Source organism: Mustela putorius, unplaced genomic scaffold (assembly GCF_011764305.1).
Source record: "Mustela putorius furo isolate JIRA1106 unplaced genomic scaffold, ASM1176430v1.1 tig00003854_pilon_pilon_pilon, whole genome shotgun sequence".
Taxonomy (NCBI): Eukaryota; Metazoa; Chordata; class Mammalia; order Carnivora; family Mustelidae; genus Mustela; species Mustela putorius.
In genome coordinates, this window is record NW_025422006.1 from 1,857,714 (window position 1) to 1,873,546 (window position 15,833).

At 48.1% G+C, this 15,833-nt stretch overlaps 1 protein-coding gene across 2 annotated transcripts in view; it reads left to right on the plus strand.

The window, feature by feature from the left end:
- Nucleotides 1-600: 600 nt before the first annotated feature.
- The window catches only part of ERMP1 (endoplasmic reticulum metallopeptidase 1), a 41,078-nt gene continuing 25,845 nt past the window's right edge, over nucleotides 601-15,833 (plus strand). Inside the window, exons 1-4 of one of the 2 annotated variants that reach the window (XM_045065008.1) lie at nucleotides 601-1,018; nucleotides 2,377-2,678; nucleotides 7,350-7,477; nucleotides 8,097-8,202. In XM_045065008.1, coding sequence (XP_044920943.1) covers nucleotides 675-1,018; nucleotides 2,377-2,678; nucleotides 7,350-7,477; nucleotides 8,097-8,202 — 880 coding nt within the window. In that variant the 5' untranslated portion in view covers nucleotides 601-674. Of the gene's footprint in view, nucleotides 1,019-1,099; nucleotides 1,174-2,376; nucleotides 2,679-7,349; nucleotides 7,478-8,096; nucleotides 8,203-15,833 lie in introns of those variants that run through there. The other variant, XM_013063313.2, reaches the window with a different exon arrangement.

Here is a 15,833-nt window from a genome sequence, read left to right on the forward strand (position 1 = left end):
TACCCGTTAGGTTTCTGGGCTATTCAGTAAGAACAAAAATCTTTTCGGGGTTCTTGTGAGACTCCAACGCGATGACGCATGAAAGCCCTGAGCGCAGGGCCTGGCTCGCGGCTGATGCTCGGTAAGCGGGAGCGGTGGCTGTCCTCCATCTGTCAAATGGGGACCATGAGAGGGCTGGTTCCTCACCTGCTTAGGAAGATGCGTGCTGGGACGGCGCGTGTGGGGCCGCAGGCTGGGCTCCTCTGCGCAGTCCCGGATCTAATTTTAGGAGCCGGGAGCCTACTCTTCCTGCTCTGGGGCCCCTTGTGAAGGCGGGGCCGCCGTGCTCGGAATCCGCCCCGGGCACCACGCGCGTCCTCTTCAAAGCGAGCTCGCACTTGCCTCGCGTTTGCAGGTTTCTGGGTACCCTTCCGCGTGGAAAGCTCCGTCCCACCCCGGGAAGGGCAGCTCTGCCGCAGGAGGCACAGCCTCCACGCCCACCCCTGGGCCGGCCCGCCGCGGGGCCCGCCGCCGACCTGCCCCGGGGGCTGGCGCGCGCAGGCCGGGCCAATCAGCGGAAGTTTGGCCCTCCGCAGGCTCCGTCCGCTCACTAGGGGGCGCTGCAGCGGCCGCGGAGCTCCGGGGCCGGCGCGGGCCGGAACGGTCGGTGGGGCGGGCGGCCGCAGCTCGTGGCCATGGAGTGGGGCTCGGAGTCGGCGGCCGTGAGGCGGCACCGCGTCGGAGGGGAGCGCCGGGAGGGCCCGGCGGCCGCGCCCCAGCCAGGGAGAGCGGCCCCGGCGCCCGAGCCCCCGGCGGACGCGTGCGGCGGCGGCGCGAGGACGCGGAAGCGGAGCGCGGGGAGCGGCGGCGGCGGCGGCGCGAGCCGGGGCTCGGGGACCGGGCTGTCCGAGGCGCGCGCCGCGCTGGCCCTGGCGCTCTACCTGCTTGTGCTGCGGGCGCTCGTGCAGCTCTCCCTGCAGCAGCTCGTGCTGCGCGGGGCCGCCGGCCGCCACGGGGAGTTCGACGCTCGCCAAGCCAGGTACCCGCCGCTCCCGCCCGGCCCACGCGTCCCTCTGCGGTTGCGGCCGGGCCCTGGGGCTGCAGCACCTGCGTGCGGCCGCCCCCGCGGGATCGCCCGGGCTCGGCGGCCGGGCGGGCCCCCGTGCGTCCCTGCCCCGGAGTCCCTGCTTACGGGTGCCTTGTCCCCCCTGTGAAGCCGGTGGTGCGGCTGGGAGCGGGGGAGGTGCCCGGGCTGGGGGCGGGGGTGGTGGGGTTGCGGATTGCGCTTGCTTGTCCGCCTCCGTTCTGCCCCACTTGCGCTTGGAGGGCTGGTAGTCGTCCCACATCTTCGGGAGCACTTCCACTTTTTACTCCTCCTGTTTTCCTAATGAAATGGGGGGTGCCATTCGTGTGTCTGGGCCGTTTTACAAATTGGGTGTGGGGGGATAAGGCAGTGCTCTTGTTGGGGGTCACGGTCCTCATACCTGTAAGCCATGGAGGCTTTTTCTGAACGACTGTGCCTTCAGAGTTTTGCAGTTTCAGAGTTCTCAGATTCCTGAAGTTTGTCCTTGGGCCCCTGGTGTGTGAGATTTGGTGGTTTCTTTTCTGGTTTGTTGTTTTAAAGAACAGAGCCCTTTGAGCATGCTAGGGGAGGCGATTAAAGTCAAAGGTATTGTAACGCCAAGTATATCAAAGTTCCTAAAGTCTTAAGCTAGCCGAATTTTCAAGTCACTGTGTTTTAAAAAACTTTTGACTACAAAGTGCTGGAAGCTTATTTTCTTAAGGACTTTCTGGAACACACCTCCCCCGCTCCCTTTCTGCCCATTTGGAATGCAGTGAAAAGACAACACATTTTTTTTGTTTGTTTGTTAGTTTGTTTTAGGGGTAGGGTTGGCTTTGGTCTGAATGGAAGGTAGTAGGCCTAGTGTGCACTGAGGGGGCTGCGTACATTCTAAGCGATCAAAAGTTTTCCTTTCTTATTCAACCTCTTTCATTAATTGTCTTTGCTCATTGGCTTGAGAATCAGTAACCTTCCAGAGTGTGGTCCCATGAAGCCGGGTTCTGTCTGTCCAGCCTTAAAGAGACTGCATGTTCAGAACAGAATTCCTGGTCTTTGTGTTGATTTGGTATGGAGACCGCGAGAATTGGGGAGTGGGGTGAGTGGAGAAAACTCAGAAGGGAGGAGCTCACCAGAGGCAAAATAAAATGGTGGAAACTTACAAGTGATTTTCACAGGGTACCTGAAGTAATAAAAGTCAGCCTTTTTAATGTGAGAAATCAAAGGACTTGTTTGTGCTGGGGAGGGCGGGAGGGCTTACAGGAAAAATTTGCCTTGCGTCAAGCCCTCGTTCTAAGCCCAGCGCCCCTTGTCACCGTCATCCTTTTGGTTGCTTCCAGAGAGTATCTTGAACACATAACATCCATCGGCCCCAGGACCACAGGAAGTCCAGAAAACGAAATCGTGACGGTCCGTTACCTTTTGGAACAGATTAAACTGATTGAAGCTCAGAGCAACAGCCTTCACAGGATTTCAGTGGATGTACAGCGGCCCACAGGCTCCTTTAGCATTGACTTCTTGGGAGGTTTTACAAGCTACTACGACAACATCACCAACGTCGTGGTGAAGCTGGAGCCCAGGGACGGAGCCCAGCACGCGGTCCTGGCGAACTGTCATTTTGACTCTGTGGCAAACTCGCCAGGTACGTACCTGAGGTCTTTAGTGCTGTTGGAGTTGCGCGTCGGTCAGCCCAGAAAGCTTATTAACCCCAAGCTGCGTGGGCACTTGTTCAAGACAATTAGAATCCTAACGTTTGGTTGAAGATCCAGAGCCTGGCTAGTGGCTCAAGTGCTTGCTTGCTTGAGGTTCTGAGCGTCCACGCCAGCAGCGCAGTGACAGGACATGGAATGTTTCTGGTCGATGGCAACTGCCTCAGCAGTCGGCATTGCCAGTCCTGTGTCCCTGTGTTCCTGTGTCCTGGGGTCAGGTTCTTCCGGTTGAAGTGTTTAGTCAGCTAGATGTTGTACAAGGCTTTATGCATTTGGGGTGAAGGAACTGTTTTGCCTTCAGGGAATGCAGGGTTTGGAGGACAGCTCTCCTGGCAGTGTCTGCGACCGGTAAAGGGAGGATTTTGGTTCACTGGGGATGCCGTCCTCTGAGAATATCTCCTGAATCCATAAATCTTGCCCTGAAAATAGTTTGGCAAAATAGAATACTTGATGTTTAGATCGGTGCCTGACACGATAAATACTTGTAGAATGAATGAGCATCCCTAAATTGGACTTGTATTTTTAAAAATAAGATTCATGAGAGATGTTTTCAGTAGTTAGATTTTAAGTAGGGTTGAATAGAAAGCAGTAACTTTTTATAATGGAATCATGATATCTGGGAGCTGGAGGAGCCCAGGTGGCATCTGTTCTACCCTGTCTTTTGTCACAGGAGTAAACATAGGTGATCACCACTGATCAGAGATGGAGGTAGCACCAGATGCTGCACCTTCTAGCCCGTCAGTTCTTTGAGCTGCATTTAAAGGAAGGAGAGTATTAGCGGGTAGTTAATGTTCTTTTTGGCAGACTACCTCACCTCTTCTTTGCTTGGTTTCTGGTCTGTAAATGGAGATAGTAGGACTTCCGTGGCATGAAAAATATTTTTTTCCATTGTTATTTGATAGTAATATTTCTGAATTGCTTGAACTTCTAGCAGGCTCATATGAGCATTCTGAGTTGTATGAAAGATAAAAAAATTGATAAAATGATTCGTACTAGGATGTCTCTCATCGCAAAGACTGCCAATTACACTTAGAATGTAGCATTCTTTTTCAAGTATCCGTGTACAAACCTCTGTTTTTTTTTTCTTTTTTTTAAAGATTTTATTTATTTATTTGACAGAGAACACAAGTAGGCAGAAAGGCAGGCAGAGAGAGAGGAGGAAGCAGGCTCCCTGCTGAGCAGAGAGCCCAATGCAGGACTCGATCCCAGGACCCCGAGATCATGACCTGAGCCGAAGGCAGCGGCTTAACCCACTGAGCCACCCAGGCGCCCGCAAACCTCTGTTTTATAAAGTCAGAAATACCTTTGTGTGTGCTTAGGGAAACCAGTACTCTTTATGCCTACTTCAAAGAACCTGTAAATTAAGCGCCACCCCCACACTCCCCTATTACAGTGCTTAAATTCTTGGATGGGACAGATTAACACTGTGGTTACTGAAGAGCATTAGAAAGGAAAGATGTGATGCAAGTCTCAGAATCATAGTGCCAGATGTTACAAATCACATACACGGAAATGACAGCGGTTTTATGGGTCATTGGAACCCATTTTTAATTAAAATTTTATAAGAATACCTAGCCAACAATTTCAAGGAAATTTCTGTCAATTACCAATTGTCCAGACAGTTGAAAATAAATAGAAATCGCTGCAGACGACAATCATGAAAGAGACCATCAACTGTATCCTTTCAGTGGACGGACTAAGTGAAACACGGAGATGTGCTTTTTTTTTCTTTCTTTCTCTCTTTTAGCTCTCCTCAGCAGCGTATCTGGAACTTTAGGAACTGATATACCACTTGGGAGTAATGTTACCCACAGAAAGGCCTTAAATGTCTTCTTGGGTTTGCTGCATAGCTCTAGGGTATTGGTAGATGAGAGTGAATTATTTCAGTGGTGGTTTCAATTTCAGGGTTAATTCTCACTGAAAGTGAGGTTGGCGTACCGCCCGCCCTTAGAGATGCGGCCCTCGAACTTTCCTTCCCTTTCTGAGAGGTATCTAATCGGGGAGCCCCGGCTGGCTCAGTCCGTTAAGCATCTGACTCTTGATTTCAACTCAGGTCATGAGCTCAAGGTCGTGAGATCAAGCCCCATGTCAGGCTCAGCCCTGGGCTTGGAGCCTACTTGGGATTCTCTCTCTTCCTCTCCTTCTGTCCCTCTGTACCCCCCCCACCCCCCCAAGATGCAGTCTTCTCTAGTCCCATTCTCAGATGCCAGAGCCATTAAAGGAAGGTAAGTGGACAGGTTAACTTTTTAATCAACCCTAGAAGTATTTCTTTGAGTTTTCCTTTTTTTCACTTTGAATAAACATTTCAGTGTGTGCTCTTTACATTGAAGTAACTCAGTCTCAAAGTTAAAAAACAGTCATTTCCTTGGGGTGCCAGAAGCTGTTACTTTTTACTGATAGTGTGTGGACTTTCTGCTCCATAGTAATTAGATAATGATTACTTTGTTTCACTTTGATTTAAAATACAATCTAGTGACCCTACAAAGACAGGGATGGCTAATTCCTTTCTTCTTCTTCTTCTTTTTTTTTTTTTTAAAGATTTTATTTATTTATTTGACAGAGAGAAATTACAAGTACACTGAGAGGCAGGCAGAGAGAGAGAGAGAAGGAAGCAGGCTCCCTGCTGAGCAGAGAGCCCGATGCGGGACTCGATCCCAGGACCCTGAGATCATGACCTGAGCCGAAGGCAGCGGCTCAACCCACTGAGCCACCCAGGCGCCCTAATTCCTTTCTTCTTGAGTAGGAAGTGGGTCTGGAATTTACCAGTGCTGGAGTAAGCATGTTAGCTGGTTTCAGAGTGTTTCTTAAATTTGTGAAGAGAAGGAACAATTTATTTTTATTTATTTATTTATTAAAGATTTTATTTATTTATTTGACAAAGATCACAAGTAGGCAGAGAGGCAGATTCCCTGCTGAGCAGAGAGCCTGATGTGGGGCTCGATCCCAGGACCCCAAGATCATGACCTGAGCCGAAGGCAGAGGCTTAACCCACTGAACCACCCAGGCGTCCCAAGAAGGAACAATTTAGTACTGGATGTGGTTCCTGTGTCCTTAAAATTCTCATAACACACCTGTGAGGTAACTGTCATTAGCCTTGCCCTCCAGACCAGAAAATTGTAGGGTAAGTGACAGCTAGAGTTTACTTCCAGGTGTTTCTTGCCCTGAAACTCACTCTAAATTCTGTAGCACCCTGCCTCCCAGTGTGTAAACCCAGAAATGTTCTTGGCTTGGGTTATTTCTGTGTCTTGTTTACTTAAACTTGAAACTTTTTAATATGTTAGATTTCAGATTGTACAAGAGCAGAATTGTTTGACAACGGTGTACTCACCACCCAACTTCAAAGCCCTGTTCTTTCTTCTTTTCTCTCCGCGCCCCTGTACCCTTGGCTAGCGGTTTTGAAGCAGATCTCAGCCATACTGATTTCTCTCTATTTCAGTCGGTATCACTGAAGGGTAAGGATTCTTCCTGGACATAGTCAGAAGACCATGAATCACCTCACCTAAAATACTTAACTGTATTTCCTCAGTATCATCAATTGTCCAGTCAGTTCCTTTACCTCTTCGAGTGTTTAAAAAAAAAAAGAAATCAAGGTATGAAAGTCATCTTTCTAATCACCTTTAATCTGTGAAGTTTCTGAGTCCGGGTGAAGGGAAGAGATCTGACGAGGGCCTCCGCTTTCTCGCTGCCAGGAGAAGGGGGGCTGTTCAGGTCGCTGGCGTCCGTTCCTGTGTCTTACTCACCCGCCCCGTTTTGTACTTGTTTGTCACCTAATCCCTTTCATGACCTGAACTTTAAAAAATGTGAGGCCCCCCCCCCCCCCCCGCCGTCAATGTGGAGGGAAGTGCAGCTTTGTGATTGCGGCAGGAAAGGCACAGAGGCGACAGGGATGAGGCCGGAAGCCAGAGCACCAGACGTGCGGTTACTGTGGAGGACATGGCCCGAGGAGAGGGAATGGAGCAGATTGCCCCGGGGGGACGGGAATGCCACTCTTCAGTAGTAAGTGAGGTCCCTCCTGGCTGCTGATTGAACAGATGTGAGTCGAGTGACATTCCGGGCAGGCGTGGTCCCACACAGGCCCGCAGGTCGACCAGACGACGGTCCCAGCCCTGTGGAGTGAGGCAGGGTCGAGCTGACCAACAGCCATGCTTCTGGTCTTGCAGCCACCACGGTGCTTTTCTGTGGGAAGTAGGCTCCAGGCCCCGCGTGGAGCCCAGCGCAAGGCTAGAACTCCTGACCCTGAGATCAAAACCTGAGCTGAGATCAAGAGTTGGACACTCAACTGACTGAGCCACACGGTGGAGCTTTCTTGATGAGAAAAACCCATTCGTAGCCATGATGGTTCATCCTGTAAAAGGTTTTTTTTTTTTTTAATTTTTTTTTTTTTTAGTTTCAAAGATTTTATTTACTTAGAAGCGAGAGCATGAGCAGCAGGGGCAGAGGGAGAGGGAGAAGCAGACTCCCCACTGCACAGGGAGCCTGATGCGGGGCTCGATCCCAGGACCCTGGGCTGAAGGCAGATGCTTAACCGACTGAGCCACCCAGGCACCGCTTCATCCTCTAAGAGTTTTAAAATCTGAGGAGCAATCTCGTTTTCTGACTTAAAGGTGCCAGTGATGATGCCGTTAGCTGTTCAGTGATGCTGGAGGTCCTTCGTGTCTTGTCCGTGTCTTCAGAAGCCTTACATCATGCTGTCATATTTCTCTTTAATGGTGCTGAGGAAAATGTCCTACAGGTGAGATTTTACTCTTGGAGGTACTAGATTTGAGTAATAACAAAGAGTATAGTAATAATCCTAACCCACACTTGGCTTATTCATTTGTGTAGGTCACACAGTAGTATCACGTAACAATAACGTTGTGCCCGGCAGGGCCTCAAAAACCCCACAGCCCCTGCGGACCCACGTGCAGCATTTGAGAACTCGCCACAGATCATCTTGTCAGTGTTTGAGTCATAAAAGGGCTCTGTGAGGGCACAGTTAACCACCTCGGGGTTTCTGGGACCCTGGAGTTCCAGAGCTGTTTTGAGAGCGGCACGCAGTGTGAACACCCGAGCATGAGGCTTGTCCTTTCTGCTCTGTCACTGGCCCGGCCTCACGCTTGCGGACGGTGCTGGGCTCTGCTCAGGGGGATCAGGCTGCCTTCCGGGATGGTGACTTTCCACTCAGCAGATGCTCGCAGCTATCAGGCCTGGAGAAGCAGACACATGTCTTGAGATCCTACCTTCAAAAAAAAATATTTTTCCCATTCTTCCCCTTATCAGCAGAGATACTCTGTCTTTAAAATAAGCAAAATAAAGACTTCGATAATTTAAGGTTGTTTAACCTATATTTGTTTTATTCCCTTCTTATTCAGGCCAGTCACGGTTTCATAACTCAGCACCCCTGGGCCAGCCTGATTCGCGCATTTATTAACCTGGAGGCAGCGGGCGTGGGAGGGAAGGAGCTGGTGTTCCAAACAGGTACGTGAGCCTGAGTTTCACATTTTCCTATCCTCGGATGCAGTTCTTATTTTTATGAAAGTGGAAGCTTCTTGGACTTAATCTCTCTGGTGAAACAAACCTTTGTAAAGCACGGGATACTTTTGCTTGGTCGTTGTTGGCATTTTTAACAAGATGATGTGACAGCACCTGACACTTGCATTGCACTTATTATGCGCCAAGTGTTGTTCAGAGTGTCGTCTGTGTACTAAGTCACGTAGTCCTCAGAGCAGCCTCAAGGCTGAGTCCTGTCACGACTGTCACTTCGCATGGGAAGACCGAGCCAAGAGACATCACAATGTTCGTGAGGCCGCATAGTTGGGAAAAGTCACAGTGGGATAGAACCTAGGCCGTCCAGGCTCGCAGCCCTTCCTCGTAACCACGAACCAGATTGTCATGTAGGCGGGGGACGTTGTTCTGTCTGTTATGGGTGATCATGATCTAAGTAATACTCAGTGACAACTGTTTCATGAGTTAAATGAGAAAATACGCTTCTGGTTAAGGGGCTTTAAGTCAATCATTGAATTAATTTGAATCTCACAGAATTCAGTAATACTTCATCAGCCAGAGAAATATTTTTAATTTGACAAGTAATCCTTCCGAAGGGTAACGAGATGATGGGGCACGAGGATAGCGCCCATTAAGTCAGTGAGGGTCATTTGTTGTGTTTTTTAACAGAATTCAAAGTTCTGGGCTTCCTAGACTCTCACGTGGGAAGTTGTACATCATTTTCCTCAGTGTGTTAGAAATGTGCACAGTGTGCTTTACCCAGACACACAGCATTTGGTATAAGTTCTGTAATGGGAGGCCCGAGATGGGCTAGAAGAAGTTAGCTGATAGGGGAGCTGTTTAGGGCCCTTTACAGACCCGGTGTCGGGGGAGATGTGCTAAGCATGTCTTTATACATACCTTAAACAGTACGGTATTTTAATATTCTCCAACTTATTTTAGACATTTACCCTTCAGAATGGACATATGTTTTACGTCAGCTGACCTCTGAGAATCTCAAGGTCATGAGATGAGAAGAATGTGTTCCTTTCCTTCTAACTCTCTGACCTTTCTGCTTGCTCTCACGCCTCACCTAACCTGTGGGAAGCTGGCGCTGACCTCTGTGGGGCTCAGTTAGAGGCCACACTATTACCTGTGCCCTCCTGCTCTGGGGTTTAGTCAGAATAGGGGGGTTATGGGACGGAACGACCACCAGATCAAAAAGCAGCAAGAGGAAATTCTGCAAGCAGAGCTGACGCCATGTCTGTCCTCCAGTGAAAATGTCAGGGCCCCGCACGGGCAGGAGCGTGTCTGTGCGTCTTCCCTCCTGGGGCGGGGGGGTGGTGCTCTGTGTGAAGTGCTCAGTCCAGTTTGCCCTGGACTCCTAGGACCCAGATCAAAACCAGTCCTGAGGTGTAGCCTGTACCTCTCCTGAATTTATTCTGTGCATCTATATGAACACACGTGTGTTCTGTGCTTGTATAGAAGTGAATTTTACACGTGTGTAGTCCAGAGAGGTTAAAACCGGAGGCTTCCCTCGGGTCAGTTAGCTCTAGATCCAAGTTAATGTCTTCGTTTACATTTATCGAGGACCCACTTCTGCTGGGTGTGCCTAGCCTACAGTCCATGATCTTTTTACTAAGTGTGGGTAGTTTTACATAGATGTTACACACCTGCATACATGTTAGATGTATTCTCTGGAAAGATGCAGGCAGACTCCTGTGACAGTCCCTGCTGGCAGGTGAGTGTTGCCGGGTGGAGTCAGGGTAGGTGTCCCTGGGGCAGAGGAGGGGCTAAATGTGAAAAGCCACCTTGAACTCTCCGTTGCTTCATGAATTTAAAACCAGAATTGTCATTACTGCTTTACTTACACTCTTTTTACCTCTCTGTATTGTTTACATTTTGCATTGCATTTGGTGACGTCAATCGTGGAAGTGAAGAACAGTTGTTACTATTTAGCAATATACAGTTTCCCCTGAGACAGCGCAGGAGTTGGGGCGCTGGTCCCCTGAATGGTTGAAAATCTGTGTGTAACTCTTTTTTGTTTTTCCTGAAGATTTTTAAAATTTATTTATTTGACAGACAGAGATCACAAGTAGGCAGAGAGAGAGAGAGAGAGGAGGAAGCAGGCTCCCCACCGAGCAGAGAGCCGCATGCGGGGCTTGATCCCAGAACCCTGGGATCATGACCTGAGCCGAAGGCAGAGGCTTTAACCCACTGAGCCACCCAGGTGCCCCTGTGTCTAACTCTTGACTCCCCAAAAACCTGACTACTGGTCTACCGTAAACTGGAAGCCTTACTGATAATGAGCAGTCATTCAGCACAGATTTGCATGTTGGATGTATTGTGTATTGTAACCCTTAACAGAGTGAGCTAGAGAAAAGACAATGTTCTTAGGAAAATCATAAGAGAAAATACACTTCCAGTATTACACATAGTTATTGAAAAAAACCTGCATGGGAGTGGACCGGCACAATTCAAACCCGTGTTGTTCTAAGGGTTAACTGTACATACAGTTCAAACGTTTCACTCATTCGAAAATAAAATTCTCACGCTTCAGAATTAATTTTTTCGGGAGGGCATCCTGCAGAAGATTTGGAGAGAATGTGTCCCCCCTTTTCTGAGTTTTTACTCCATGTTTCCCCTGTAGGTTTTGGTAGCTTGTTCCTAAGGCTGAGCCACATACGGGACAGCTTCCCGGGCTCGTTCTGACGTTCCAGCACCTTCCTCAGGCTCTCCCTTCACTGTGCCGCTGTTCCCTAAACAGTGGCTTCCTTGCGTGGAGGGCTTTCCAATTCAGCGCGGCTTCCACTTGTGACTGCAGAGGGATAAAGCCTCTGGGGTGTGGAGTCCTGCTAGGTTGGCCTGTCCTCAGTTTCGTAAACAGGCACTTGTCCTGTTCTGGAAACGTCTTGGTTAAAACCATTAGTACTCGTGTTACATTGTCCCTTCAGAGAGAAACATTCACCCGGGGAGTTTTCAGTGACTGGAATAATCATTACCGCCTAATTCTAAAAAGGGTCAGGATGCACGAAAGAATGACTGACTTTATCAGACTGGCGATCTATGTCATGACCCAGTAAGGCTGCTTGAATTGTTTAAAGGTGTTATAAAATCCATTATTTAAAATTTTTTTTTTTTTAAAGATCCTTTTTTTTTTTTTATAGATTTTATTTATTTACTTGACAGAGAGAAATCACAAGTAGATGGAGAGGCAGGCAGAGAGACAGAGAGGGAAGCAGGCTCCCTGCTGAGCAGAGAGCCCGATATGGGACTCGATCCCAGGACCCTGAGATCATGACCTAAGCCGAAAGAAGAGGCTTAACCCACTGAGCCACTCAGGCGCCCTCATTATTTTTAAAATTAAATCAGATTAAACCAGTTAATAAATGTCCCGTGTGAAAAACTCAGATACTACCAACCTTGAGTAGAAGCCCCAAAGCAAAGGGGTCACAGAGTCCTTTTTTTATCTTATGAAACATGTGCCCCATGTCCTGCCCCAGAGCAAATCAGTGTGATGGTTTAGTCTCTGCTCTTCTGGGATTTTTTCTGTGCACACACATTGACAGAGTAAGTTAATATATATTAGAAAATGTGATCCTGCTCTATTTACTGTTTTGTAACCTGCTTGAGATCACATTCATTTAAAACAGAATACAGCTTTATTGAGGTGGAAGCCGCATACTGTGTAATTCACCCATTTGAAGTAAAACTCAGTGGTTTTTAGACCTGTTGACGGCATTGAGTGGCCATCACTGCATCAATTCTAGAATCTTCTCATCATCCCAAAGAGAAGCCACACACTCACTAGTCTGTTTTTTTTCAGTATATAGGATGTTTTCTAAGATTCCTCCATACGTGGTAGCACGTGTGAGTACTTCCTCCTGCTTGTGACTGAATCATGTTCCACTGTCCGGGTAGAGTGCGTTTTGTTGGTCCGTTTGTCAGTTGATGGACATTAGGATTGATTTCTGCTTCCAGGCTCTCGGGAATACTGTTGCTGTGGGCATTTATGTGCAAGTCTGTGTGTGGACATATATGTTCCTTTCTTTCGGGTGGATACCTAGGTCATATGGTAAATTTATGTTTAACTTTTTAAGAAACTGCCAAACGAAGTAGTCAAGCTTTATTTCAGAAGAAATATAAATTCAGATAGTAGTAAATTTAAACTCTATTTATTTTTTTAGTGAATTTTTTAGACTTTAGATTTGCAGAAAGTAAGTAGAATGATAATGCCCAGTGCTGGTGGGGCGGGCAGTGTTGGAGAGTGATGGGGGAGTGTAGACTGATGCCGTTTTGGGGCAGTTTGGCAATGGGTACCACTTTAAAAAAACGTGTGCAGACCCTTCTGTCTGACAAGGCCACTTGCAGGAATTCATCCTGTAGAAATAACTGCACATGGACACATCGATCCAAGTACTGCATAGTCTTCTTGGCTTTTTTGTTTTGTTTAAAGATTTTATTTTTTTATTCGACAGACAAAGATCACAAGTAGGCAAAGAGGCAGGCAGAGAGAGGAGGAAGCAGGCTTCCTGCGGAGCTGAGAGCCTGATGCGGGGCTCGATCCCAGCACCCTGGGATCATGACCTGAGCCAAAGGCAGAGGCTTTAACCCACTGAGCCACCCAGGCGCCCCTTGGCTTTTTTTTTTTTTAAATAAAGATTTTATTTACTTATTTGACAGAGATCACAAGTAGGCAGAGAAGCAGGCAAAGCTGGGGTGGGGGGAAGCAGACTCCTTGCTGAGCAGAGAGCCCAACGAGGGGCTCGATCCCAGGACCCTGGGATCATGACCTGAGCTGAAGGCAGAGGCCCAATCCGCTGAGCCATCCAGACGCCCCTTCTTGGCTTTTTATAAGAGCAAAAGATTGCGACTGCCTCCCGGGTCTACGCCCAGGAGCCTGGTTATGTTCATGGTGACGTGAACATTTGCCCCCTCCGGACAGTTGCTTATTTTTCTGGTCGCAGCTCTTGCGGTGTTCCCCAGGAGTGGAAATCCTGGTCTTACCGGGCTCCTCTAGCGCCTGCACAGGCTCCAACCAGACGCCCCAAGGTCAGACCCCAGATCACACACCCTTGGCAAGCAACCTTGAACCAGTCGCACGACTGCTCCTGCTAGTTCCTCATCTGTAACGCTGGGACAATGTCAGTTGCCACGTGTCAAGATTAGTAGCGACCGAGTAAAGCCTCAGTTCTGTAATTCCTCATCTAAGGGCCCCCTTGCCTTGTTCGTATGGTGGGGAGTAGCTCCCTCGGGAGCTGACCCACTTGCCTGGCCCGGTCTCTCCAGACTTCCTTTTTGTACCAGAGCTTGACCTGCAGGCCTCAGCGCGATCGGTGAGAGGCTGGAGCCGGGCTGCGGTGCCGACACGCAGGAGTTGGCTCTCCGGGGCTTGAGGGGCAGGCAGCGGACATTGACAACTGTACATCTCTTACCTGCCGATGGGTCTTTCTTTCCCTCCCTCCCTCCCAACCCCCCGCCCTCCTTTCTTTCTTAAGATTTTATTTATTTGCGAGGGAGCGTGCGTGTGTGTGTGTGTGTGTGTGTGTGTAAGGTGGGACGGGCGGAGGCCGACTCCCCGCTGAGCAGGGAGCCCGACGTGGGCTCGATCCCGGGACCTCCGGATCGTGACCTGAGCCACCAGCCGAGCCACCCAGGTGCCCAGGTCTTAACCTTCTTCATACGTGTTGACATTGTAAGTGTCTTTGTTTCATTTTTCATTGTAAAAGAAAAGCATACAGCTCTGCGTGTTCAGCCTGATGAATTTTTACGACAATATAATCATATAGCCAGAATCCAGACCAAGATTGAGAGTGTCGTCTGCGCTCCGGATCCGCCCCTCTGGCCCTTCCCAGCCTTTCTCCTGTGAAAGGTTACTGCTGTCTGGACTTAGGTCTTGACAGATTTAATTTTGTTTGTGTTTCAACTTTCTTTCCTTCTTTCTTTCTTTTTTTTTTTTTTTAAAGATTTTATTTATTTATTTGACAGAGAGAGATCACAAGTAGGCAGAGAGAGAGGAGAGAGAGGGGGAAGCAGGCTCCTTGCCGAGCAGAGAGTCCGATGCGGGACTCGATCCCAGGACCCTGAGATCATGACCTGAGCCGAAGGCAGAAGCTTAATCCACTGAGCCACCCAGGCGCCTGTGTTTGAACTTTCTGTATATTGATTCCCACACCATGTTTTCTTTTGTGTCTGGTCTCTTTTACTCAACATCATGTCTGTAAGATTTATCTGTCTTGTGTTTAGCGGGACTTCATTCTTTTTTTTAATTGCTGAATACTCTTCCATTGGCAAGAACAGCCAGTCTGCTGGTGATGTTAGATTGTAGGTTTTGGCTCTTAAGACGGGTGCTGATATGAGCGTTCTCATAAATGTTATGAGATGTATGTGATGACACACTTCTGAGTAGAGTTAGGCATAACATGTGTGCGTTCAGCTTTGGTAGATACTTTTGGTAGATAACTGCCGTACATAGATGTGAAAATCCTAAATAAAATATTAGCAAACTGAATCCAGCAGTGTGTGTGTGTGTGTGTGTGTGTGTGTGTGTGTGTGTGTGGTGTGTATGTACACACACATGTATATGTATATGTATGTGTATATCTACATATATACACCCCCCCACACACAGAAAAGATAACGTTTTCCAACTGAGTTGAGCTTATTCTAGTAATACAAGATGATTTTTTTCCCTCCTAAGTTCCAGGGGTTTAGCAGATGATTCAGTATTTGTGTGTATTTCAAAATGATCGTCATGGTAGGTCTAGTTAACTTCCGTCATAAGTCACAAAGTATTTTTTCTCATGATGAGAGTCTTTAAGACCTACTCTTCTAGCAATGCTGCAGTGTATAGTACAGTGTTATTAACAGTCACCGTGCTGTACCTTGCATCCCCAAGACTTACTTTATTTATCTATTTATTTATTTATAAATAAAGATTTCAGTGTTAAGTAATCTCTGCCCCTCTGTGGGGCTGGAACTCACAGCTGCCCGCTCCATCACAGGAGCCAGCCGGGCGCCCCAGACTGACTGGGCTGTTGACTGCAAGTTCGTACCTTTCAACCGCCTTCACCCATGTCAGCCCCCTGACCTGCCGTCACCCCGCACCAGCCTGCACCTCTGGCAGCTGTCAGTCTGTCTCTGTATCTCTGAGTTGGGATTATTGTTTTCTTTTGTTTATATTTTATATTTGGGTGAGATCATATGGTATTTCTTTTTCTCTGTGGGACTTATTTAGCATAATGTGCTCAAGGTCTATCCATGCTGTTGCAAATGACAAGATTTCCTCCTCCTTTTAATGGCTGAATAATATTCCATCGTGTACACACAACTGTATGTTTGTAAGACAACTGAAGGTGTAAAGGTGAAATGGTGGTCTTAGGATGATGGACTTTTGGGTAGTTCTTCATTTTTAATCTTAAAGTTTTATGAAGTGCTGTTATTTTGTAATTGAAAATAATTTTGTTTTCTGACAGTGATTCCTCATTTTTTTTTTTTTAAAGATTTTATTTGTTTATTTGACAGAGAGATCACAAGTAGGCAGAGAGGCAGGCAGAAAGAAAGGGGGAAGCAGGCTCCCTGCTGAGCAGAGACCCCGATGTGGGGCTCGATCCCAGGACCCTGAG